Here is a 26,939-nt window from a genome sequence, read left to right as displayed (position 1 = left end):
ATGCTGCATCAATGCAGCTTTAAGGCTGACGCTGACATTCTTACCTTTACATCCTGGCAAGTAAGCTAGCTAAGATCTACACTACTTCCTTTTTTATTGCACCTGCCTGCAGCCATGCTGCACTCCTGCCTCGTTGTTAGACTGTATTGTTATACTGTTTGTATTATTTTATCCTGCTCTTCCTCCAGGCCAGAGTCTACGACAACAACACCATTCATTCCATCAACATAACTTTGGTCAACGTGAGCAGAGACGACAACAACTTCCTGCTAACCTGCACCGCCACCAACATAGTGGGCATGACCAATGCTTCGGTCCAGCTAACTGTTCACTGTAAGTACGCACACACATGTACGTACACACACTTCCACATACAGTAAACACACACGCACACAGAGTACTCTTCTGATGGTCGGCTGTTTTCAATTCAATGGTCAGTCTTGAAAAATACTTACTAGTGTTTTCGTAGTGCTTCACAGGCCCATCCATCATCATTACTGCCCCTCACCTACAGAGTGTGTGTGTGCGTGCGTGCGTGCGTGCATGCGTGTGTGTGTGTGCGTGTGTGTGTGTGTGTGTGTTTTCATGGTGATGAAGGAGCATGTCACCCAGTGCAACCGTGTGGCTCACTGAGGTGTTTATCATCATAAACTTTACAGTGGAACATGTTGACTGTTTCCTTCTGCAGCGTCACATCCACCTCAGCCTCAGTGTCATTCAAACAACCTTAACACTACAGGAGCTTGGTTTCTGTTCATGTTGAACAAACATCAGTAACTTCCACAGTTCCAGCTGATGAGCTCTGTATGTAATGTAACAAACTGCTGATTAATGCTGCTCGACTGCAGCACATCACAGCTGCAGTGGAATAATCAGTTCATCACAAATGGTGCCATAATGATTTCACAATACACTCGCGAAAATGTACCGAGCAGACAGTAATTGGTTTGGCAGTACATTGGATTGTTAGGTAACATATGGCCTGAGCCAAATCAGATGATTGCAGCAGAATATGTAATAATAATAATAATAATCAGGCAGATATCATTCTGTGTGCGGCGCAGCGTGTTCAGGTACAGCATCCCTTTACAGGCCTGTGCATGACAGTGGAACACACTGATCGCTGCACGCTCTGTTTTCAGGGTGAGCTCCACCCGAGCATCACACACATATGTCTCTATGCCAAGACACTTGAATTTCAAAATCACCTGAGACACTGTTTTGAGTTGCTCTGTGCTGGAACGTGTTGTGGGTGAGAAATATGAAACACACACACCTTCACCGACCAATGCTACACTGGGGACAATGTGGAGTTAAGTATCTTGCTCCAGGACACTTAAACATGCAGACTGGAGGAGCCAGGGATCAAACCACCAACCTTCTGATTAGTGGATGACCTGCTCTGCCTCCAGAGCTGCTTCCACTGGCTCTACTTCCTGAGCCGCAGCCACCCATATCGCCCCGCCCACCCAGACACAGGCGCATTGTTTATTGACCGAGGTGTAGTGAGTATTTCTGTGGTTTGTGGGTGTTGTGATAGTGATACACCAGCAATGTATTTAGCTAATGGACATGGACGACACTGCCTGAGAAACACAAGAAGGTGTAACAGAGATGAAGTCAATACGGATGAGAAGTGGGCTGTAATGTATAAATACAGTATGTAAAGCCGTGCTGTGTTTATACATTCCAGATGTTCATATAGTGTTCTGAGGTTGTGAGTATCCCATCCTGTTCTCAGAGACCTGAATGAGCCGTTTCCACTCTTTAGCCAGAATGGCCTCCTCCTCATGGAAATGCAGTGCTCTTAAGGGGGAATTGCACCATAAGTATATTTTGCAAATAAAAGTATGTTTCTATTCTGTTTGTTTTCTGTTAGTTGTTAGTTCTGTTGTTAGTTTGAAAGGTTAAAAAAAAAAAAACTGGAGCTGTGGAAGTAGAAAGAAGTGATGTTATCAGACCTCTGCAGCCCTCTGCTTCAGGCTGCAGGCTCCACGAGGACGATACATTAGCTCGATTTTGATTTGACACTGTCATAGTACAGTGTGCAATGCTAAAACCATCAGCACTCATTTATATGAATGAGCGCATGATGAAGCCATGTTAGCATTCTTTCACATTGTGTAGGGCCCAAACAAAATGGAACATTTGTGGTTCCAGATTCCTAAATGTGAACATTTGCTTATTTTCTTAGTTTCTATGATAGTTAGCTAAATATCTCTGTTTGACTCCTGGTGGAACTGGAAATGCTGGAAATATCACAAAAACGATATTACACTTGACTCAGAAGGAAAAGTTGGTGTTTCCATAAAAGGAAAATGCGACCAAGCACAGTGGAATGAACAAGAAACAAAAGACAGCAGCAGACATGAACATCAGGTCTGAGGTTTGAGCTTCGACTCTGTTAACTGTCTCTGCTCTGTCTGCAAAGGTTTGCAACACCAAACATTCACGTGAAGCCGCTGGATGGAAACATGCTTTATTTGCATTTTCTCTTTCTGTTTATGTCGATTGTTGTTGTTGTTGTTGTTGTTGTTGTTGTGGTGTATCCTCTGCTGCTGTCGGTTTGTTTTGGTCATGTCACTCACTCGTATTGTCCTTCTCTTTGGTACTGTTTGCCCAAGCTGTGGTCTCTGTGTTTGTCTTTTCTTGTCTTTGACCTCACAGCAACATCCTCACTGACTGAGTAACATATATCAGCCTATTTAAACACTGACCATACGGCTGTAGTTTTCTGTAGAAAGCTAGGTGCTGTAGTTACATCCCATCCATCCATGTCTTGGGCTTACAGCCAGTGTGGTATAGCTTATTGATTCAGCAGAGAGCAGTGAGCCATTCTGTAGAAAGTCACTTCAGCACAGGCAGACTTTTTTTCTGGCTGGAAAAAGAAATGCATAATAATTGTAATAGTGTTTCCCAGAGAATATAATTATCTGTTTACTTCATGGAAAGGCCTCGCGGCATGCAGTTCAAAACAAATTGGTATAAATTACAGACAACATCGGGGTAACTTGACGTCATGTTCCCAACATGACAAATACAGAGCAGGGGCATTCAGGGTTTGTTTAACTGTGTGATTACATGCTGCAGACAGTGGAGCAGAGACAGTGGAGCAGAGTTTGGTTCTGTCAGTTGGTCCAGCCTCATGTTCCAAACATAAACAGGAAATACAAAACTACATGAATGGGACGTGCCCATAAAATGTTTGTCCCCATCACACCGTCAGGTTTACAGGATAAAAACGGTTTAAATATTTGACTTAAATATCGTATTTTATTGAGTCCACACAACAAACTTTATTAAACTCACCAACAGTGAGAGCAGAAAACAGCCTTGCACACTGCCGCTGTGACAATGGGCTGAAAGAGCTCATACACTGCACCACCTTTCACCAGCATTGCCTCATTCGTTGATGCACAATCGTTTAAACATGCCACATATAAAGACTTTGATCTAACCAACAGGCCAGATCAGGGGGAGCCTGTGTGAAGAGAGTGTGTGTCTTTCTGAGCAGTGATCAGTGTTTAGAGTTGATGTAGGCTAAAGTTAGCCTGCATCAGAAACTGGACTCCTGGACTCTAAGGATGTAAGGATAACTATGTAAGGATGCTGTGGAAGGATACTATGTAAGGATGCTGTGTAAGGATACTATGTAAGGATACTGTGTAAGGATACTATGTAAGGATACTATGTAAGGATACTATGTAAGGATGCTATGTAAGGATGCTGTGGAAGGATACTATGTAAGGATACTGTGTAAGGACACTATGTAAGGATACTATGTAAGGATACTATGTAAGGATACTATGTAAGGATACTGTGTAAGGACACTATGTAAGGATACTATGTAAGGATACTGTGTAAGGACATTATGTAAGGATGCTGTGTAAGGATACTGTGGAAGGATACTGTGTAAGGACACTATGTAAGGATACTGTGTAAGGATACTGTGTAAGGACATTATGTAAGGACACTGTGGAAGGATACTATGTAAGGATACTATGTAAGGACACTATGTAAGGATACTGTGTAAGGACACTGTGTAAGGATACTGTGTAAGGATACTGTGTAAGGATACTATGTAAGGATACTATGTAAGGATGCTGTGTAAGGATACTATGTAAGGATACTGTGTAAGGACACTATGTAAGGATACTGTGTAAGGATACTGTGTAAGGACACTATGTAAGGATACTGTGTAAGGACACTATGTAAGGATACTGTGGAAGGATACTGTGTCAGAGCTTTTCTGAAAACCTTGAAACCTAAAATGAGGTTTAGATGATTTTTCCATAAAACCTTTCCATATCAGGCACTCGTGGTGTTATGTGTACAATACCACACCTGTTAGAGGCGATTTCATTTAAACTGTTGGATCTTGGTTTGTGGACACAAACAGACCCATGTTCAGTCTGAGAGATGGACATTTAGATGATGCTGCAGCACAACTTCAAAATGTTTCCACTGAGTAAGAAAACACCTAACATCTGGACAGTTGGTATGTTGGCTGTTCTCATGGCAACTGTGTTCTGCAAAAACACTCCACTGGTTGCAAATAAGCTGAGACTATCTACTTGTTTCTGTACAAATTAATAGTAAATCTGTCTTTTAGCTTGATATGGTTCATGTTTTAATAAACACATCCAGGTCACACAGAACAAGAATCACATGAAACATTCCCTCTCCTTCAGCTCGTGAGGAATCTGGCTCTTCAGCTGATGAATGCTCTGCTGTGTTGTGTTGTGTTGTGTTGTGTTGTGTTGTGTTGTGTTGTGTTGTGTTGTGTTGTGTTGTGTTGTGTCTGTCTGCTGTTTGCTGCTGAGCTGAACCAAAACAATGAGCTGAAAGAAGCTATAAAGTTCAGCAGCTCTGAGTTGGTGATCAGTCTCAGGGTTTGTTTTTATTTGTTACACCTTATTTTGACAGTCACGGTATAACACATGTTAATTATAGCCTCTGTAAGAACAGGAAAACTGTCAGTGCTGCTGCTTTAACCCTGTGAGACCTGAACTATGAAAGAATGGTCAGAAAATTCTAATTTTTCAAATATGAACTCTTTATTTGTCCCTTTGACAAAATGTAAAAAAAAAAATTAAAAAAAAAAAATTCTAAGTATATTTTTTGTTTGTATCACACATGTCAAAACATTTAGAAAAGTGAGGAGTGTCTACCAGGAGTCAGTATACGAGCATAAGAGTTCATCTAAAAGGGTTAAATGCAAAGTTTATGCTTGATGGTGATGCAATGAGTCCCAGAAATGTGGGTATCATATATGATACGTACGGGCTCACAGGGTTAATCCTGTTCATTTTACCGGACATCCAAGGATGTTTTCATCCAGAGCTCCTTCTGCTCTCTGACTATCTGACTCAGACACTTTCTGTCAGACATATAGGAAATAAAAATCATCCAGGTAAGACTGATAATATATCACATGGGTAGTGTGTGTCTGAACGTGTGCGTCTACATAAACAGAACTAATAACAGCAGTTCTCTCTCTCTCTCTCTCTCTGGTGCTGGTGTGAATTTCTCACAGTCGACCGCGGTAAGACGATAACACTTTCACAGCAAACAGCAAATTGTTTTTGCAGTCAGACACAGTTTTGTCAGTCAACAGAGAGAAACACGAGAAGAGGAACGCTCACACACGCTCACACACGCATACACGCTCACACACACGCTCACACACACTCACACACACTCACACACGCTCACACACACTCACACACACTCACACACGCTCACACACACTCACACACGCTCACACACGCCAAATCGATTGGAACAGACTGATGAGAGCAGCAAATTAAAATGATAATCGAGCTCTCTCTCCTTTATGTCTCTGTACTTTCTCTCCTTCTCTCAGGTCCTTTCATGTCCAGGTGTAATGACAGTATAAGCTCCACTGCAGTGCGAGTGCATGTGACAGTGTAACACAATGACATCCTTTACTGTGTCCCTGTGTTTCCATCACAGCGTGGACAGCGCTCATGTGTCCTTCTGTTTCCTTTTGTCTCTTCAGTTCCTCCGTCCATTGTGAAGCTGAAGGAACCAGAACGCCGCCATGACACGTGTATAGAGTTCACTGTTCGAGGTTCTCCTCACCCGACCTTACGGTGGTTCTACAAAGATAAGGTGTGTTTGATTCATATGTCAGTGAACACCCCGACTTTCTGACACCTCCTGTTTGTCTGCAGTATTTCTCTGACTGTTGGTCAGGTTGCCAGTTTAAGTATAGTAATGGAGTAAATCTACTTACATTACTTTGAATAATATTGCTGAATCATGGGTTGGTAAATGACCCTGGGTGTTAGAACTTGCTCAGGGTTTTTTTGTAATGATTTTTATTTGTTGCTCTCCACTCAGGAAATTTCCCACACAGAGTACGTGCGCCCTGATATGGATATTTACCAGGACTACATAGAAGGCTGCCTCACCTTTAAAAACCCAACACACCACAACAATGGCAACTACACTTTGGAGGCCACCAACTATCTGGGTGCAGCCACTAGCACTGTGTACGGGCATTTCCTCGACAAGCCCTTTGACGGTAAGTTGGGGCGCTGAGGGACACGCAGGTCCGAGGACACACAGCATATCTTTTGGTGATTAGATTTTCCTTTCAGAAACGGATGAAAGACAAGAAACGAATTGTAATTTGATTTTCATTTAAAAATACAAAACAATTCAAATACAAGGCATTTTTCTTTTTCGTAGTTTGGATGAAGGATGAGAAAAATGTTTAAAACGGTTTGATTTTCATTTTCCATCCTCACTCAGTTATTTGGGGCCACCGCAGAAAATCAGTCAGACGTATTCTTACAGTGTGTGTGTGTAATTCCATGTAAACACACAACTGCCATGAAGTGGTTTGCTGCACTGAAACAGAGACACTACACTGAAAACCCTTCCTGACTTCTGCCAGCGCTGGTTCCTCAGGCATAAACTTCGTTAGATGATTTTGGTCACAAGTTCAATGTCACTGTTCAATACTAGTGCGAGAAGTGGTCTAAGTTTTGTTTGTCGTCATTTGGAAAGACAGGGTGTGGAGGCTCAGCTGAGTGCTCTGACCATACCTGAGCCACAGCCTCCCTGCATAGATCCTGTAGAAATAACTGTCACTGAATCTCATCCTGTGCTCGGCTGCTCCAGGGGCCTCAGGTTAACACAGTCACAGCAGCCTGTTCCCACAGGAATGAGGAGTTAGCTGCTTATCTCTCTGACTGTGTCTGAACTGGATGAACTGCTGAAATAAAGCTTATATTTAGTTTACGTGTAAATGAGATGTGGAGAATAAAGTCGGCCTATATTTGTACAAGAGGTGATGATCTTGTTAACAGTGTTATTTCTAGTGTTTCGCTCTTTTCACACTTACACCATGTTCTGTTTGTAGTCTTCCACATGCTCTTCTTTAACAGTCTTCTAGCTTCCAGCCATTTTTGTTTTCATCTCGTTATCCCTTTCTCATGTACGCTGAAACATGTATGTACTCCACCTTACCTCGTCCGTGCAGTATGTCCTTACAGTCTGTCTTCCCTCTTTGTTGTTTTGCAGGTCCGGAGACAGATTATGATTACGGTAAGTGTTTTTATAAGTATTTCATTATGGCAGGGTTTGTGACGGAGTGAGCTCCTCGCCATGACGCTGTCGACATTACATTAACGGCCTCAGACGTCCATGCTCACTTCGATTTTTTACAACCAGCTTGTAATAATTCCAGTGGTGGAAAGAAACTGAAGTATATTTACTTCAATGCTGCACAGTTCTGGACTGACTTCAGTACTTGGACTTAATCTGAGTTGAGTTCTATTTCAGTGCTGTCATATATACACCCAGTGGTCATTTTAACAGGTTTGTCAGTAACTCAGGTTCTACACACAACACTCAAACCTCAGTAACAGACAAACATTCACCAAGCACTTTATTAGGAGCCATGCTGACTCTGGGCCTCAGTTCTTCGTGGCATTGATTCCACAGGGTGCTGGGTTCACTGAACTCATCGCCATGTTCATGAAACCAGTTTGAGACGACTTTAGCTCTGTGACATGGAGCATTATCCTGCTGGAAGCAGCCGATAGAAGACGGTGAACTGTGGCCATGAAGGGATGAACATGGTCAGCAACAATACTCAGACACACTGTGACATTCAGACCATGACTGACTGGTATTAAAGCCCAAAGTGACTGGATGGTTTTTGTTTCTGGGTCAAAGTCAGTGAGATCACATTTCCCTCCTTTGTGATGTCACTGACCTATGATTTTATTGTACTGCTGCCACATGATTGGATCATTGCATGAAAAAGCCAGTGTTCCTATTGAAGTGCTTGGTGAGTATATAGTGAAATGAATACTTGTCTGATGGTGCCAATCAAAACTGAATACTTAATATCTGTGTTAAGGTAGAATTTCTGGCTGAGCGGTAGTATGGGACTGCAGCTCTGCCTGATGAACTCACCACTGGGTGTATGATAATAATGATACTCTGCACGATACGTTCTGCACAATACGTTCTGCACGAGACGTTCTGCACGAGACGTTCTGCACGAGACGTTCTGCACTTGGTACCTTCGATACTTGGTGCATTTTACACATTATACATTTGGTGTAATGTTAATACTGTTATGTTTACAGGTGTAATTTATAGCAGTTCCCTACTGTTCTTCATGCACACGTATTGATGCTGATGTGTATGTATCTGATCCCTGCTGATAATACTGGCCTTAGCTCTAAATGTACTTCATGATCTTTACAAGGACGGGATTTATTTATTATCTACTAATGGACAGATCACAGTTCCATTTCATGACTTTGATCTGTGAGTTGTGTGTCTGACCTCCATGTGTCTGCAGCTCTTTGTTCACACTGTTTTATTACTGAATAGTTTATTATTTGCGATGTCTCCCGGCAGTCTCTGCAGTTTCTTTGCAGAAGCAGCAGAGCAGTAAACTGTTGTGATTTTCAAACTCAGTCTCTATCTCCTTATTTTTCTCTACCAGTAACCCCGACTGCAGAGACTCGCAAACCTGAAGAAGATACTTTTGGGGTGAGTGAGTGAAATATTAAACATGTTGAGTGCTTGGCTGAGATTGTGGCTTGTTATTCTTCCATTTTCCTCCAGTCACCCAGGTAGAGAAACAAAGCCCATACTGAAAAGCTCATAATCACAACAAGGGCTGGACGAGCTGGTGACAGTACACACTGAGCATGCACTTTTTCTTCACAACATTCTGATTGAGATTAAAGATGCTATTCATTTCTGTAAACTGACTCCAGGCCTGTATAGATGATCTAGATTGTATTAATTAGGATCAAGTTTGAGCCAGGCATAATCAAACGCTCAGATAAAATGTACATGAGCGTGGACGGTTCAGATGACATACCCAGGAACATGAAGAACTCATCAAAGAAGATCCCTACCAATGCTGTAGATGAGAGAAAGCTAAATGCTGCGCCTGAGGCACTCAGCATGCTCAGCATGGCTCCGTGCTAACTCCAGTTCCATGGAGCCGGATATTGTTTAACATCCCTAAAGTCACTGACAACACGGTTGCCACTTTTCTGGAAGCCATAAAGGAACAGATCTTGGAACTACAAGCGGTCACCATCTGAGTGGGAAAGGGATTGCTGATGTAGAGACTGTGGCTATGTCCTTAGGAGGTGGGATGGTATTTAAATCCCTTAAATCCTGCTAAACTGGGGCAAAACAAAAGAGAAAAGCATGAAAGAAACAAACTCCTGGTGTGCAGCAGTAAGGAGGGAAAACCCACTTTAACTCCGTTAAAAATCCCCTGACCAACAATCACAAAAGGTGTGTGCCCCCCATTTTTGCTTTTGTATTTGTTTTGTCTGATAATTCTTGTGTACACTTTTTGTGTTATAGTTGTTCACACTTGGTGTTTTCTTGGCTGCACATATTGTGACATGTGGTTTGGGGTTTATGTGTTCAGTGAGCAGTATTTACATAGAGGGTTGGGTTAGACGGTGCATAGGAACAACACTGACTTTGCACATTTGGATGATGCAGAGCGTTTGAAATTGAAAAAAATGATGGAAGAATTTAGTTGATGAAAGTAACTGTCAGTGTATAAACTCTGAGAGAATCCATCCACCTCAGGGAGAAAGAAAAAGACATTTAACAAAGAAGGAGATTTTTTTTTAAAAAGCCAGTAAAGGAGGCAGAGGGTGCTGTTTTAATCTAACCTTTCCTTCTCCTCTCTGCTGAAATCCCCCGGTGGCCTGTGAGCCTGAGAGTTGGTTAGAAATGTAATTGAGTTAATCTTTTTCCTGTAATTGACTGGGAAAAGATAATGGTCACGGCTGAGGCTGTGAAGTAGTGTAGTGTGTACGTGTCTTTTGTCTTTCATGTATTTCAGTGCTCAGGTAACAGTGGTCATGCTTCTTGAGTGTGAGTGCGTGTGTGACACGGATGTTGTCATGTTGAATGGTGTGTAAAAACAGGAAGATGAGACCGCAGTGTTTCATTACACCATGTAAGAAAATGTTGGACAGAACTAAGACCATGCTGGGATCCTTACCAGCAGCGGGGCCTCAAAATGTAAAGTTTAACAGCAGGACTGTGCTGTTTCCTCCCATACGTTTGACTACTTCTTATGTAGATGGTAAATAAAAAGAAAACAATCTACAGTAAGGTGCTGTTGTCTTAGATGACTGGATTTGTTCTGGGATCAGGAAACAATACTCCGTACATGAGAGACAGTACAGAATCTGCTCAGCAATTCCTTCCCCCACCAGCCTCTTACACCAGACTGTCATAGTCTTCTCCTGTAGGAACAGTTTACAGTAAGCATCGTTCAGACACGGAGACTCCAGCCTTCAACGCTGGACAGTCTGGTGTCCAACGTTACAGTAACCCTCCTGATTTCTTACCAAAGCCAGTTGAACTGTGATTCAGCACTTTTACACATACAGTTCAGTAAATGTGATACACACTGTGCAGTAAATCCCATTTCACTGATAAGATATCTCATATTCAAAGTGGCAATTTGGCCCATGTCCAAACTGAAAAGTGGCTCATCCTCTGTGGACATAAAGTCTTGTGTCCAGTGGAAATGTAGGCCTGACATTGCCACCAGGAGAAAATCTGGAGGGTTACTAAACATTAGGTTTTGTTTTTTTTCTCTGGGTATCACAAATAATGGCAGCACAGTGCCTGGAAGTCTGGTCCATAGCTGTAGAAACATCTTTCTCTGGTCCACAGGGCTCCAGCCCTCGGGCTTACTGAAGCTGCCTCCTTCCTTTAATCCTGGTGTTTGTCATATGTTTGCTGTTATATAAGCACAGAAACTGTGTAACTGTGATGATTTCCTGATCCTAGGTCTCCATAGCAGTAGGCCTGGCAGGGTTTGCCTGTGTGATGCTGGTGATTCTGTTCCTTCTCATCAACAAGTATGGACGACGCTCCAAATTTGGCATGAAAGGTAAGAAGCCTGCATATCTCTCAGTGTGTGCGCGCTGTGTTTCTGAGGAGCTGTAATGTCCTTCATCAGGCTCAGAGCGAGGGACTTGAATGAAGCTTCAGTGTGTGACTGATACGGAGCGGTGAAGGTCAGCACCGGTACTCGTGGATGGAAAGGCTGAAACTGTCAGCTTTGTCAGTGTCTTTAAAGTATTCATACATTCCTGCACAGTGTGGTGGACTGAATGGACAGAAGGAGCAATGTCAGGAAGAAAAGGTTGCAGAATAATTAAGAGATATAAAGACAGAAGGACGAGGAGTATGAAGGGAGGGAGCAGCTGAGTAAGGATTAAAGGGAGGGCAGAGAAGATTTCAGGCAGGAAAATACCAAACTGAGTCGCGCTGCTGGCACGAGTTGTTTCTCTACCATGAAAACAGGACCCACAGTCAGAGAACAGCATGTGCTGTTCAGTGCCTAAATGACCTGCACATGGATTAAAGTTCTCCGTCGCTACGACGGATTTCCGTCATTCCGGAGTTCACAGAGGCAACTTATGAGATCAATGTAGATCCGGGGAGGAAAAAAATAAAAATCATGTCCCATATCAGAGTGGAATGTAAACACGGAGCTGTGGCGCGATAGTTAAGCTAGCATGGACTCCCTCATAATGATCAACTGCTCCGATGTATCGGATATTGACCGAACACAAAAAAAAGTGTCAGCGAGACAGCAAAAAAGTGCTGACTCACCATCAGACTGATGCGTCTCACAAGGCGCCAGGTGCCACAATAACAACAACGGAGGCGCAACAATCCATGGCAGACCGTGTTTGCAACCACAAAGTACGCATATGTTCGTTTATTGCCGAACATGATTTGTCGCTGACCATCGCCCAACCACTGGTCGAACTCATTAAATCCTGCGCTGAAGGCCGGTGCGCACTGTCGAGACTGTCAGTGCCAAACTCCCATGTGTCCTATCTTTGCACACATGGTACTGCCGCTCATCAAAAAGAGATAATGGCTCTTAAACTGAAAAAATGTACCATAGAGATTTGCACTCTTTGTTATTTAATCCTGGTGCTGTTTGTTTATGTATTTTTGATTTCTATTTTCTTATATGTAAAAGGTTTACCTGAAATAATAAGAAAAATAACATGTAATGAAAAGTTATGTAGATGCTTGATTATTTTAGAGAGAAAGAAATGAGCACGTTTTGCAAAAAAAATTGAAAAGCCAACAAAAAAATGCAATAGATGCTATAGAACAGCTTTTTAAAATCCTCCTCCTGTAAAATAATATTGGTCGAGCATTTAAACATGATAGCTGCATTTGGTGCTGAAGTCCTATGCATTAGTATTTCTTAAGCAGGTGTCAAGTAACCTAACCTGGAACTTGTTTCACACACTGCGTGTGACTTGGCTGTAGCGCGAAAAAAATTTCACTCAGAAGATTTTTTTTTACTTTAATCCATGAGCCTGCAGCAGTAGGATTACATTTTCCTGACAGGGACCTCGAGCAGCCGTTTGTGACTCCTCTGTCTGGAGCTCGACATTGTCAGAGAGCTGCTGAACCTCATGTGACTCATTTCTGTTACAGGCACTGACAAACTGTCATCCTGCAGGTAGAAAGACACGACTCATCAATCATCAAAGAGTCAGTGATTAATGAATACCAGGCTGGTTAGTATTATGTATTGTGTAGTTATTATTGTATATAAATTCAGCCCATTTATCATGTAGAATGACTTTAAAATGGTGCTGTAATGGCTCTTAGCTGGAGAGGCCTCAGTGTGGGGCCAGCAGGGACTGCCTGCCTGTTACCCTGCTGCTGTTTGACTGCCTGTTTGCCGAGTTCCTGTTGTGGTCGTTTGCTTCATAGTTGCCAGAAATTCGCGTTTCCTTTATATCAGGGAGCTGCTGTGGTCACAAACGTGGATTATCCTCCACAGCTTCTATTCAAAGAAAGAAAAACTGAAGATGAAACCCGTTGGTGCCACCGGCTGTGGGAAGGTCGGGTGGTTCTCCAAGGACACACAAAAAAAAACAAAAGGATAAGTACAAGCTCAATCCATCAAAGAAGGCACTTCTTTGTCTCCAGTGTGTGTCACTGGCAGGACACGGTTCCTGGTCAGGAACAGGCTTTCAGGAGCTCAGGCATCTTTCTGGGAAGATAACCAAACATGAGAACAGCAGGGGTCTCTAGACAGGACAGTAAAAAGTAATGTCCCATATTAATATAATGCTTATAAATGCATTTCATTAGTTTTATATTAAGATAAAGCCTTCAGTGAAAATGATTAGCAGCACATGGTTTGCAACTATCATCTATTTTTCCAGATTTTCCGGTTTCTCGTAAACGTGTTTTCACTTTACAACCTACCAAGCAAACAGGTGGGAGTGTTTCCACTGCTTTAAGACAAAGCTTATGAAGTGGACAGAGCACCTGAGCCTGATGCAGCAGTGCACCAGCACACATCCTCCACATGGAGCTCCAGCAGAGCGGCCGAGGATTGAAGCAGCAGCTCACACTGCCCCCCTCAGCTGGCAGCTAGAGCTGTCTGCAAACTGTAAAACTCAGACATGGTGAAAGTAAAGTGTCCACAGCACGCCCCTGTTTACCATCCACACTCATCTGTGACGCCTCATGTGAGCAGATAGGGATGAGAGATGGAAAGGATCCAGTGCTTATGAGTCAAGTTTTGTGGAGAGGAGGCAGACAGTTTGGCTTTAGCTCCTCAGTTTCACTCAGTCACTGTGTTTGGGTGGAAAACATTTCCTGTTCCACTTTCAGACTGACAGACTTTCATCCGGGTGAATGGACCTAACGTTCTCACTGAGTGTGCGTGTGGATGCACTTTCCAGTTGCAGGGCTTCTATTAGAAATTTCTTAGCTTGTTGCTGCCACGACAAACAAACCCTGCTCAGTAACTCGTGCTATTAATCCTGTTTGTGTGTGTGTTTGATGTCACACAACACAGAGCATCACAGTGGTAAGTATGACATGACTCTACTCTTGTAGTGAGGATACTGCTGTGCCAGTGTATGCTGAATTTACCATGTGATCCATTGTAATACAGGTCATTTCAGCCCAGGCCATGTTTTCTTGCTGTCAGTGACAGGTGTGAGGGGAGCGCATTGTTTATCAAAACTATTTATAAAAGATAATGTGTGTTGTAACGTGTGTCATCAGATCTGTGAGTGTGTAACAGAATTTCTGAATGTGAGCTTTGTGTAGCGCAGAGTGTAAATGTGCAGAATCTGTGTGTGCATGATCAAACTTGTAAACGTGTAAAAAGAAAAAAATCTATATTCAGATTTGCATGTGTACACGTTTGCAACACATTCAGAGACGCCAATACACATCTACAAATCTGACTACACACAACTCAACCACACTGTAAATAGTTTTGCTACAACAATGGCCCCATAGACAGGCCTTTATTTGTTTGTGCCATTATTATTAATTATAATTGATGTAATGTGAGAATGTATGGTTTGTTTATGAGCTGAAGCAAAAGGTAAAACTCTAGGAGAAAGAAAATCTTATAAACACCTCGTGTTTCAAAATAGACTTGTTAGCAGTTCTCTGTGTTTAAAAGCTTTTCACAGCATGTGTCTGTTGGAAAGTCTGACACGTTGACTTAACACACACACACACACACACACACGCACACACACACACACACGCACACACACACACACACACACACACACGCACACACACACACACACACACACACACACACACACACACACACACACTCTGTCTTTAGGGCACATACATAGAAACACCATATCAACCATCTGTTGATTGCATCCATCTGTTTATTTAGTGCTGCCTTACAGCCAACCCACATTACTGCCTGTAGGGTGACTGTGCACTTCCAGGCGCGCACACACACACACACACACACACACACACACACACACACCCATAACACTGACATTTGACTCGCGGCGTTCACAGAGATGAAGTGTGTTGATATGGAGTCTCAGTCACTCAGAGTGGAAGCTTTTTAAAGAAGAAGGAGCCGAGGAGAAACTGGTGATTGCATTACGTCTCCATAAATCCTCCTCTTCATACTCGCTGTTCTTCTGCTCGAGGGGAAATTACATCTCTGTTTTCTCCTCGGAAGGAATATTGTCAACTTAATCACACTCTAATCTGCTTATGGATCCAGAAGTCTTTTAATGTCCAGAGAGGACTGAGAGATGTCTCTCTGCCAGTGTCTGTCTCCCTCTTCATCTCCTGCTTTATAGACATGATAGTATCTGTCTTCTGGAAGTGGAAGTGAATAACACATTAGCTTGTACTGGTTCATCTGTGCTCTGACTCAACTGTTAAAGACCAAATGAGGAAGAACTTGTGTGTAAGTACAAAACCACTTTAACACAAAGTGCTTTGGATTTATAAAATATATTGTAATATTGCATCGATAGAGGCGAAGCTCTCATTTATTTCTGAAGTGACATCCAACAAGGATGTTCTTCATGTCAGCAGGTCCAGATGTTGCTTCACAGTGAGTGCGACTGATTATTGTAGTGTTTGGCTTTGGCCGGTCTTTCTGGAAAGACTTGGTGTTCCTGTGGTTTGATGGGAATTACATGAGCTGTATCTTTTGTTTGTTTGTTTGTTTACAGCTTATCCAATTGAAGCAGCTCTTCAGCTTGGGAAACATTATTTAGCTCGTCGTCTTTCAGAGATGCAGAGGTTTAAGGTCTCTGCCAGGCCATGAAGGCCACGAGTGTTTTTACTGTTTTCTTTCCTGTGTGAGCGACTGGCCTGAGGCAGAACAGACCAGTTAAGGATATCACCAAAGGCAGGCTGGACTGTGAAATACCACTGAATACTGCTGGAAGAACTGAGGATGCTATCATTCAAAACATTCACTAAAAATACAGCTTGTCGGGTCTTTCAGCCTCATAGACCTTGATTTTCTTACCAAAGCCTCTTAATTATCTCCATCTCTAATTAAGACCAGGTCAGAGGACTGCAGAGTGACCGAACGTCTTCTGTCAAGTATCAACAGGCACAACCTGAAGTGTAACACACTATCAGAGCTCCTACTGAAACACACAGGTTTGGACTGAGAGTCGGAAAACGCTGCAGAACCTTTCAGACGTCTGCACACCGCTGTCTGTCGACGTGTGACAGATTTATCACCTCTCACTCCCACTGCCCACTTTCCCCCAGCTCTCCCCTCTTTGCTCTTCTTCTTTCACTTGTCCTGTGCATGAGCGCGTGCATGTGATCCCTGGGGCTGATTGGCTGGAATCGTATTGTGCTGGCAGGATGTTCACTGAGGACAAGCCTTTTGTGGATATTTGATGAGAATCACTTACTCCACGTTTAAGAGGTTGTGGTGGCTGCAGTGATAAAGTCACATCACGCTCAGCAGATCACTGCATTTTACCACAGAGACTGAAAAAACTAAAACATGGCAGAAGTCTCTCATTCAGCCTTTGTGTCAAACATAACCTGACTCTGCTCACAGACTCAGTAATCACTTGAAGTATCAGTTAATCTTCTCAGTAGGGTCTGTGAAGACCTCTGTCTGTGGCCCAGAACAGCTGCTAAGGCTCCACGTGCTTACAGGTACCACTTTTCTGTAGTTTTAGGCTCACACCTTCACACAACAAATTCTTGTGATGTGGCTTGTTGTCATATTTATTACATTTGTTTTTATCCTACAGCACATTCACCTTTGAACCCAGGGCTGTAGATGAAGCTTCACTGGGGTCCTCACAGGTTTTTTACGTCATGTGTGTTTCACTGGCTGATTCACGTATTTTCTGACATATAATTTTTTTCTTTATATTTTTTTCTTTTTTTTTTTTAGTTCAAAAAATTGCTAAGAAACGAAGGGACTCAGTGTTTCTCTCTGCGAGCAGAAATCTTGAAGACACTGCAGACTTTCATGTTGCTGGTGTTGTGGGGGTGGAGACTAAAACGCAGCCTGCAGACCTGTTTGTGCTTATGTGGGGAAAGAAAACGCTTTTTTAGTTCTGATATATGACACAACACTTGGATGATGTATTGTATTGCATTATGAACACATTACTAACCAACACTGGTTTAAAGTGTGGGAGGAGACGCTCCTGACCACAACAGAAAAGAGAGAGAGCTTGAAAGAAGGTGGATTCTCTGGAGGCTCCCTCTTATGTATTTCTCTACACATTCTGTACTTTGTTATTTTTGACTCTGTCTCTCTGTCTCTCTGCGTCCCAGATCATACTACCATCTGCTCTGGTGTTTTATTAAAAACCAAACAGCCTCCTCAGGGCCTGCTTTACTTATTCACACTCAAACACTCGCTAACTCTGGCTCAGGCTCCGTCTCTGGGATCACTTTCTGACTTCTGTGTCCGACAGCTCGGCTCAGCTCTGTGCCTGGTTTGCAGAGATTTAGGATTTTGTTTTAGTTTTTGTGTTTATTTACATAATTATCTGTCCTTTAAGGTTTTCATACGTACATTCATATCAGCAGATATTTATCCTTAGATGGCAGCTCAGCGCATGGTGTTACTTCCTGAAACGTATAAATATTGAAGACTTTCTCTATGACCAGCTGATTACACATCATTTTACTCTTTTTATAACGGATAAGCCTAGAAGCAGTTCACCTGCTGAGACTTATTCCCTCCTAACTCATGGAACCAGCACAGCAGTGTAAACACAGAGGCATTTTCCACAATGCAACAGCACCACAAACTACTTATTATTCAGCATATTTAGCTTTAGTTGCTATTGTCTTTACAGATTAGAATTTTACATAGAAAGTCAGTCACTTTTCTGAATTATGAGTTGCCTGCTTTTACTTTTGATACCTGAAGTACATCCTGCCAACATGCATGGCTTTTAGTTGTAGTGGAGTATTTTCCTATTGAAGTACTGCAGCTTTCACAGTCTAAACACTGATCAGCACGTGATATATCTGATGTTATGTTCATCTGATTGTTTCCTTCGAACAGTGTAGTCTTGCTCACTTCATATTTGTAGCTGTATGAGCTGTGGAAACATTCGAACATCAGTAAAAGAGTCATTTGTTCCCTGAGTTTTTCCTTCAGGCAGTGCTTCCCCCAGGCTTAGTGCAGGTTTAACAGGGCCCTCGTGCTGCCTGAGGGGAGGCTCTGTCCTAAAGACTAAAGTCAGGGGACAGACTTTTCCTGCTCACTGTAACATCACAGGTTACTGTACATGGAAGACTGTAAGATGATTGTCTGTGGTCTGCCAGATGTGCACTGCAGAAGGTAGGTGTATGGTAAAAATCATACTAACACCTCTGCTGCATTCATGTGACGAGCTAAAGCATCAAACAGATGTTGGTAATAAACTACGAGTCTCGTGTTACAGTTTATTCACATTAATCAGCCTGTTCGTGTGCTTGGTAACAGGCCGGCTCTCAGACTTTGCTCTGTTTCAGATGGTAGTGAACGACTGTGCGATGATTAAATGATCATGTTTCTGATTCAGTGAACGCTGAGACGCTGATGAGTTAATGACCTGTGATTTAATTCCAAAGCAGGACATGATAGCTAATTGTCAAGTGCGGCTGTAGCAGTACAAGTAGTAGTAGTTGTCAGAGCATGGAACAGATCAGAACGGTTTGAATGTGTGGCTGATATTTGTTCTGAGGTCTGACTGAAGCACAACTGTTCCCTGTCATTTTCTCTGCTGCCTGACCATGAAAATCTCAGGGCTCTCCAAACTGTTGTCAGTGAGCCATTCCTTACCCACAGTTAGAATGTAATGAGATTTAGTTTGATATGAAGTGAGACTGTGTAACTGAACAAGGGGAGCTGTTCGTGCAGTGAAGGGCACTGGGAGCAGCGTAGCCCAGGCAGCTGATCAGTCGCTCATACAGCAAACACGTCACCTCAAGAAAAACCAGTAATCGCACTTTCAAATGGAGCCAAGTCAGAATATGGCTAATCTGATTCCTGTGACCGAAAACACCTGAACACGCTGCAGCTGTGTGCTGGAATTTTAAAATGTAGTTGCTAGGAGCTAGCTTCCTACACTGTATCCCTCAGCAGAGCTAACGGTTGAAGCCACAGCATCATTTAGCAGATACATCCCAACATGTCCGTGTGTTCCACTAACGATCCACATCATCTTCACACACCACCGGAAATACGGTCTGCTTGCTGCATGTATGTGGCTTAGCGTAACTGAACTTACGAGCTAAGTTTCTGAGGGCTGGTAGTCTGGAGCATAGCTCAGCTGATTACGAGCCAGGTTACATATTGACAAGGTAACTGGTTAAGGAGCCGTTTGTAATTCATCAGAGGAGCTGATAAAGAAAGGAGCTGGATGCTCTGGCAACAAACGAAGCAGTTTGTGTTGTGTTTGCTTCCACTGAATAAAATTTTGTCAGTTTACCCTCCTAACTTTGAATCACAGCACAGCCAGCCATGTCTCCTAAATATTTAAGCAGGACTAAGGTTTGTGGACTTTGTCAGAACTTGAGACCACCGTCGTAGCTAAGGCCAACCAAAGGCTGTGAACACACAAACAGAACCATAAAAAAGTTTAGACACATTTATTAAAATGTTTCTTCATTTAATAAAATCAAATTCAGGTGATGTCACATTTCCTTTTCCAAACATTTTTGCCATTAGTAGATGAATGTCATTTATTTTAGGGAGGCAGGTTTGATAAATGAGATGTATTGTCATTATTAACAGTTTTTACAAAATTAGAAATTTGTGAAACATTTGCACATCATTTACAGAGATATTAAATTTAAAACTTTAATATTAATTACATAAAATGAAATAGTAATAATAATTTAAAGTTTGTTTGTATATGTCTTTATACTGATTCGATTTTTTTCTTATATTGTTACATGTTTTTTTTTTTTGCTTTGGTGATTCTGCTTCTGTTTAAGAGAACGAGCAGTCAGTACCAAAGCAGAGAGAAAGAACCAGAATGTGAACCTCTTCATGAGTCACAGCAGATGAATGAAGGTATTTATCCTGTACATGTTCCCTTAAGGAAGACTCTCCATGCTCTGTGTTCATTATCATTTAAATAGGACCATCAAACATATACATAATTACAGCTCTTAGCTTCTTTCCTTCTCTAATGTAGATTTAAATATTGCTTTGTTACACTATGGCATCACACACACACACACACACACACACATCCAGTATCTCCCCAGACAGAGTGCTCATTGGTTATTGCTTGCAGTAGTGAAAGCCTATGGGAGAAGGAACTGGCTCATTACAATTAGAATAAAGAGTTATCATCGTTCCTCATGACTGGCTCATGAGAACATTAGCAGAGTTCAGAGAGAGCGAATATGGAATCATTTTGTGTTCTTCCTGGTTTTCTGGCACATACCAGAGCCTTACAGAAACCCTGCAGGGATCCTGTCTTTTTGATAAAGGCCTCTGGCTAATAACTTGTGTAAATGGAAAGCAGCAAACACTTGATGTGACAGAGAGTTTCTTGGCTTGGATCTGCAGTGGAACCCTGTGGGAATGGTGCCTGCTTCAATACAAATGACACATTCGGGCTGTGGGACTGGCCTGTGTGCATATACACCACTTAACCATTTACATAGTTCAGCAGTAACCTTGACTTTTGCAAATGTCCTCAGACCAAACTGGGACCATCTAATTTTATTTGGAGGTCCTTTCTAAATACAGTGCCGAACAGATGAGTTCCTGTCGTAACATTAGTGTATGAAGAAAGTGCAGCAGGGCTTCATCAGCACTGGATAGTTAGTCTAAAGGGCAGCATCACAAACAAACTCTCCATATATAAGAACCATCTGAATAATCTCAGAGATGCTATAATTGCATTAAAATTCCTACAGTCTTTAAAGAGCCTGAAGATTCTAACAAATGAACGCTCCTTGTTTGATCTGTTTGATTTGTGGTTTAACACAGTTGATCCTTTCAGCACGTGCTATATGCAAATGCTGGAGAGGCTCCTTTATAAATGTAAAGCTGCTGAAAAATTGATGAGCGGTTTGAGATTTTCCGTGACAGCTCTTTCCTTTCAGCCTGACAGTGAAGTGGAAGCAGTGGGTGTTGGTGTGAAGCTAACAGGACGGTTTTTAGTGGACAGGAATGAATGAAAGTGACAGAGATGCACAGAACTGTCAGTAACACACTGAACATGTTCAGTATGTTCAGTATGTCCGTGTAAACTGTTACTGAGGAGAGCTACCGTACATTTCTGTCACTTTCATTCATCAACTGACAATTTCCTGTCAGTGATTAAACAAATGAACTTGTAATTAAAGTTCTAACGAGCAGCCTGGTGCAGAAGTACTGAACATTTAATATTCACTATGTTTATTAAGAATCTGAAATTAGGTCACAGCAGTAACAGTATGAAACCCAGCAGCAGCAGTCAGACACTGTATGACCTGATACATATCAACATCCTCGTAATGACGGCGTGAACTCGCTGGCTCACTGTCACTCACACGGCCTGACGCCTGAACAGAACACACCTGTACTTCACTTTCCATGACAAATCAAAAAGGTGATCATCTGATGAATGTGCCGGAGGAAAAGTCAGAGGATCATCAAAGTCAGTACAGTTTATTCTGTGGAACCACGAAAGCCTGAACCGAATGGCTGTAATTATTATACGTGGACTAAAAGTTTCGCTATCAAAGTTACAAATTATTCACCAACAAATCACATCTACACAGAGCAGCGCTAACGCTCAATGAATATAATACAGCAGCTGCATCTGTATCTCCATTGTAATTTCAACTTGCCTGTTAATTAGAATCGCCAATCATGGTTATTCTCTGGTGCCATCGGCGCAGTGTCAGGAAGCTCTTACCCTCAGACCTTCATGAGGTTTGGCAGCCTGACATCCGGAAATCTGGAAATCCAGGCAGGAAATTTCCTTAAAAACATGATTAAAGATTCATCAACGCTGTAAATGTTTTTTTTAACTTGCTCATTACACTCTTTCTTTGGCTCTGCGTCATTTCATTACATTCTGCATCATTTTGTAAATTCTTATTATGTATCTGTGTTGAATTACTAGCAATTATCTGTAATCCATCGAAATGACAGATGGCGTCTCGAATTATCCATCAGCACTTTTAAAATTGGTAAATGAGAGAAAATGTGTGGTTAGCGCACACCCTGGTGACGCGCTAACACACGTGTTTCTGTGCGGCCTAAAATGGCAGATTATTGTCATGGAAACTGGCTCACAGAGACTGAAGGGCTGTGTTTTATAGAGTTTGGTGCCAGCTGCAGTGTGTGTGTGTGTGTGTGTGTGTGTGTGTGTGTGTGTGTGTGTGTGTGCAGTTTTTGCTGTTAGATGTACACAGAGGAGAGAAGAGGTTTACTGTGCTTTCCTTGGCTCTGCAGTGGAAAGCTTCCTTTCCTCGCTGCCTTATTCCCTGTCAGTCACCCGGCTCTCACCTTCTCTCGGCGTCCTCGTGTCCTACATCTCAGTTAAATCAAAAAGTACTGGTGAACAGGGCCATGACATCCTGTTCACATCCTGAAGCTAGAATTACGTTTCTTAGGTGCTGACCTGTTGACCTGCTGCTAAGTTATTCAGGACCTCTTAACTGTGTAGTTATACAGTATTTATGACTGTGTTTATGCCACAGGTCAGTGCCAGTAACTTTTTGATTTACCGGCCAAACTTAGCGCCTGCCCCCAAACCTGCAGTCGTCGATCACTGTCTGTCTCTGCAGTGTCCATGTAAGTCAGATTCAAAACTAAATAAATCTCAATGCTGTTTATTTACACCAACAAATAACTACCAAAGCCTTTGGTGGGAACTAGATTGGATTAAAGAACTAAATGGGACCATTTTCTCAGCATGAAGTGAGAGGTGCCAGAAACATTCTCCATGGTTCATTCACTCTCTGTCACCATCACTAAACAAAAAGGAAAATACTTCCAAAGTATGAAATACCAATTACAGGGTTATTCACTTTCATAGAAAGCAATAAAGCAAGAAAACAAAATGAGTTTTACAGTGAGAGACAGAGAAAGAGAAAGAATGACCAGAAACCAGGAGGAAATAAAAACACAAGCACGGCTATGTCTTTATAATTAAATGTCTTAGTTTCTTCCATCCTTTCTTTGACTGGAGGCTCAGCCTGTTCATCTTTATTCAGGAAGCATTCAGGGAAAGTGGCAGAATATTGCTGTTTAAATCCTCCAAATGCTCCAGATGCTCAAGAACGACTAGAAAGTTGAGTTTGAGTTATTAAAATTAAAACAGTTGCTTCAGAGCTTTGGCTTTCAAGGTTAATAAGCTGCACCCACGTTTCAGGCTCTGAAACTAAAGGAGTCAAAAGTTTTAACGATCTCTTAAAACCATAGAAGGAAAGGGAGTGAAGGTCTCTACCATCCCACTGACAGACGTCCGCAAGTTGTTAAAGAAATAAGCAGCTTTTGAAAGACCTGATGCAAACAACCAGCGAGGGGTATGTTCAAATATGGCCTTACAAAAAACATTCTGATTTCGTGATTGATGCGCCGGTCATCTTTTATGGCAGGATTCTCACGATTCATGTTACTGTCCAGTGGCAGTGCAGGACGGAGCGTGCCTTTTATGCGGCGGAGGTCGAGGTGGTTGACATAGCAACACCTAAAGTATAAACTACCTTTATACCAACAGATACAAGACTTATGAGACATGAAGTCCGTGAACCCTTCAGACGTTCATCTGTCAGTGACCTTTCACTGAAGCTTTGCCAAATTCACAGATAAGAAATAATGCACTGACCTGTGAGTGTGTGAAACCTTCAGCACTTAGAGCAGAGTGTGTACTGTATGTGTGCAGAGACCTCCTGTCTCTCGCTCCCAGACCTTCAGATCAATATTTCAGTGTGTCATCTTGAGATTACACAACGATTAACCATGCTGTGCTGAAAAATTAAAACTCTCACTCATCAGACATTCACTGCACTTTCTGTCATTAGCAGCCTGGCCTGGAGAGGGAGAGAGGGATATATATGTATGTCTCTATATCTATCTCTCTGTATATATATAAATTATTGTTGTCACTTTGCCATTATTCGTCCCACTAATGCCTTTCTGTCACTATTTATCTCATTATTTCTTTATCAACAAAAACATGTTCCTGTCTCTGTCGAGCAAAAAAGGCTTTTTGGCAGAATGAAGGAAATTAAATCAAAATCTGGCATTTCCATTCTGCCTTTCCAATTCAATGCACCATGATTCATATAAAAAGACTTGGATGGAAACACATAAGTGCTCCATCTCTGCGCCGGGCTCTGTCTCCTTCTCTCACGCTCTCTGTCTCAGCCTGGATTTATCTCTGAGCTCTGGGATCTGTGCTGCTCTGTGTCAGAGTCTGAAGCTTCGCTGCTGGGAGATAAGAAGAGGAGAGGAGGTTCTGCTGGGACCTCACGCACTCTTTGCCTTCTCTCCTCTTCAGTTTACGTCAATTTGCTTCTGCTCATTTTATTGAAACCACTTATACAGTAACAATATTTTACTAACATAAATTCACATTAGATTCGTTTACTTACTTTTCCTAAGGTGAAGTAGGTCAGAGAATTTAACTGCATCAGGTTGTGTGAAATGATTGTGTTTAGAATGATAATAAATTTCATTTGAAATAAATTAAGTCCAGTTATTTAATAAATGAAATTCAAACAAAAGCACGCAGGCAAAAAGTACAGGAGACTGAGTACGAGCCAGTAAAATAATTTGGAGTTTGCAGTAGTCTGGATTCAATAATCCAGGTTTAACTGTAATGTTTTATCTTTATCAATCTTATCATAATTAATAGAAAGTAGAAACTGTATGTAAGTAATACAGTTTGACAAATAACAGAATTTCTCTCCACGTCACAGTGTAGTAGTGTACATGTAGTTCATATTTGGCTCTGACCTCATCGCTCCCTGCAGCATGCACTCGGAGAGAGAGGGAGACTAAAGTGGGAGGCTGCGGGTGGATGCAGGGACGGTGGTGGGGCTGAACAAAGCAAAGCAGCGGCTGCAGCACTGGCAGAGCAGGGAGGAGAGCTGGGTCTCTGTGGCACCTTAGATAAGCTTCGGAGTTGAAAGGTGTGTGTTGGATGTGTGATGCAGGTGTGATGCAGAGTGTTAGGTGTGTCGTCGGTGAATGCAGCACAGCAGTTTGACTGAACAGCAGGTGAGCAGTCAGATGTGGAATGATCTGATCAGATGTGCTGATGTGGACAGCTGGAATGACAGTGGACCAGGTTGATAAGCATAATTCACGTGTCGCCTGACGTCTTTGTCAGACACGAACAGTTAGCTGCTGTTTTTCATTCTCAGTTACAGCCAGCTGGTCGTGCACCAGTCGAATCGCTAATCCAATTTCTTCATGTGTGACAACTTTTGTGGAGACGCCCTTGAGGTCTTGCCATTAACTTTGCTTAAATTACTCTCTACGTGCTTGACAAAGTCCTGGACATGGTTCCTTTGTGATTGTGAACACAGAGTAACGTTAGCTAGGTTTGTTCGGATCAACATTAACTCCCCTCAGTCATTTCAGCCCTTGTCCTGGTTTTCTGGCAAAGCAAAGCACCGGCCAATCAAATACGTTCAAGCACATGTTCAAGTGCATGGCTTCCATGGCTGGTCCACCTCCTGTCTGCCCTGCGCACGGAGCACGTGTTTCTGTGAAGATCAGCTGGTCAGGCTGTGTGAAGTCCTGTGCATAGCCATTTTCTTGTCACATCAACCATTCATTGCACTTTAAACTACAAGCAACATTCACCCATTCACTCACACGTTCATACAGTGCTTTTCCATTACACACAGTCATGATACATCAGGCAGTTTGGTTTCATGAAGTATGGAAAGTAGCTGTGATCTCTCGTGTGCGCAGACAGCTGGATCCAGGCTAAGGTCAGCCAAAGGTCAGGCATGTTGCATGTCTTCACAAACATGCTTATCCAACACGTTTATCTATTATAGATGCTAAAGGCCCAGATGCCGCACATTAGTGATGGGCACACGTTACACACTGGCAGCATGAGGTGAATGTTGCTGTGTGCTGGATGTTTGAAGTCGGTCCTCTGCCTGATTCACATCCTCTGAGAGCGAGTGAGAGAGTGAAGGAGAGGGCAGCAGGAGGGAGAGAGAAAGAGCAGGTAAACTGCAGGTAAGGTGTGGTGACGTGTGTGTGTGTGTGTGTGGCAGGATACGTGTGTCTGTCAGCAGAGTGATGTACAGGTTTCAGGCAGACAGTGATGAAGGGATGAGAGTGTGACAGGAGAGAGATGGAGGAGAGATGCCACAGTGATCATACAGCTCTGAAGGAACGGCTTCATTTATAATGGCTGTGCTGGTGCTGCCTTCACTGCCTTTCATATTGTGTAAAGAGATTTATGGTTTCAGTCACACATGTAGACACGCCCCCCGGAGTCTGATGTAAACATGGACCTTTTGTTGATTTATCTTAATTTATACAAAAGCACCTCTGCAGCTTTACATACACAGAACGACCAGAGGAGCCAAGGATCAAACCACCGAGCTTCTGATGAGTGGATGACTTGCTCTACCTCCTGAGCTGTGGC

The 26,939-nt window shown here is 42.5% G+C and overlaps 1 protein-coding gene across 1 annotated transcript in view; it reads left to right on the top strand.

The window, feature by feature from the left end:
- The window catches only part of ntrk3a (neurotrophic tyrosine kinase, receptor, type 3a), a 122,288-nt gene that overhangs the window by 69,701 nt on the left and 25,648 nt on the right, over positions 1-26,939 (top strand). The window contains 6 exon segments of the mRNA XM_041038353.1: positions 189-333; positions 6,023-6,135; positions 6,367-6,550; positions 7,555-7,578; positions 8,996-9,042; positions 11,335-11,437. Of these exon segments, the coding sequence (XP_040894287.1) occupies positions 189-333; positions 6,023-6,135; positions 6,367-6,550; positions 7,555-7,578; positions 8,996-9,042; positions 11,335-11,437 (616 nt within the window).

This window comes from Toxotes jaculatrix, chromosome 5 (genome assembly GCF_017976425.1).
Source record: "Toxotes jaculatrix isolate fToxJac2 chromosome 5, fToxJac2.pri, whole genome shotgun sequence".
Taxonomy (NCBI): Eukaryota; Metazoa; Chordata; class Actinopteri; family Toxotidae; genus Toxotes; species Toxotes jaculatrix.
Note: the sequence above shows the minus strand (reverse complement) of the source record. Positions and strands in the feature narration are given on the sequence as shown.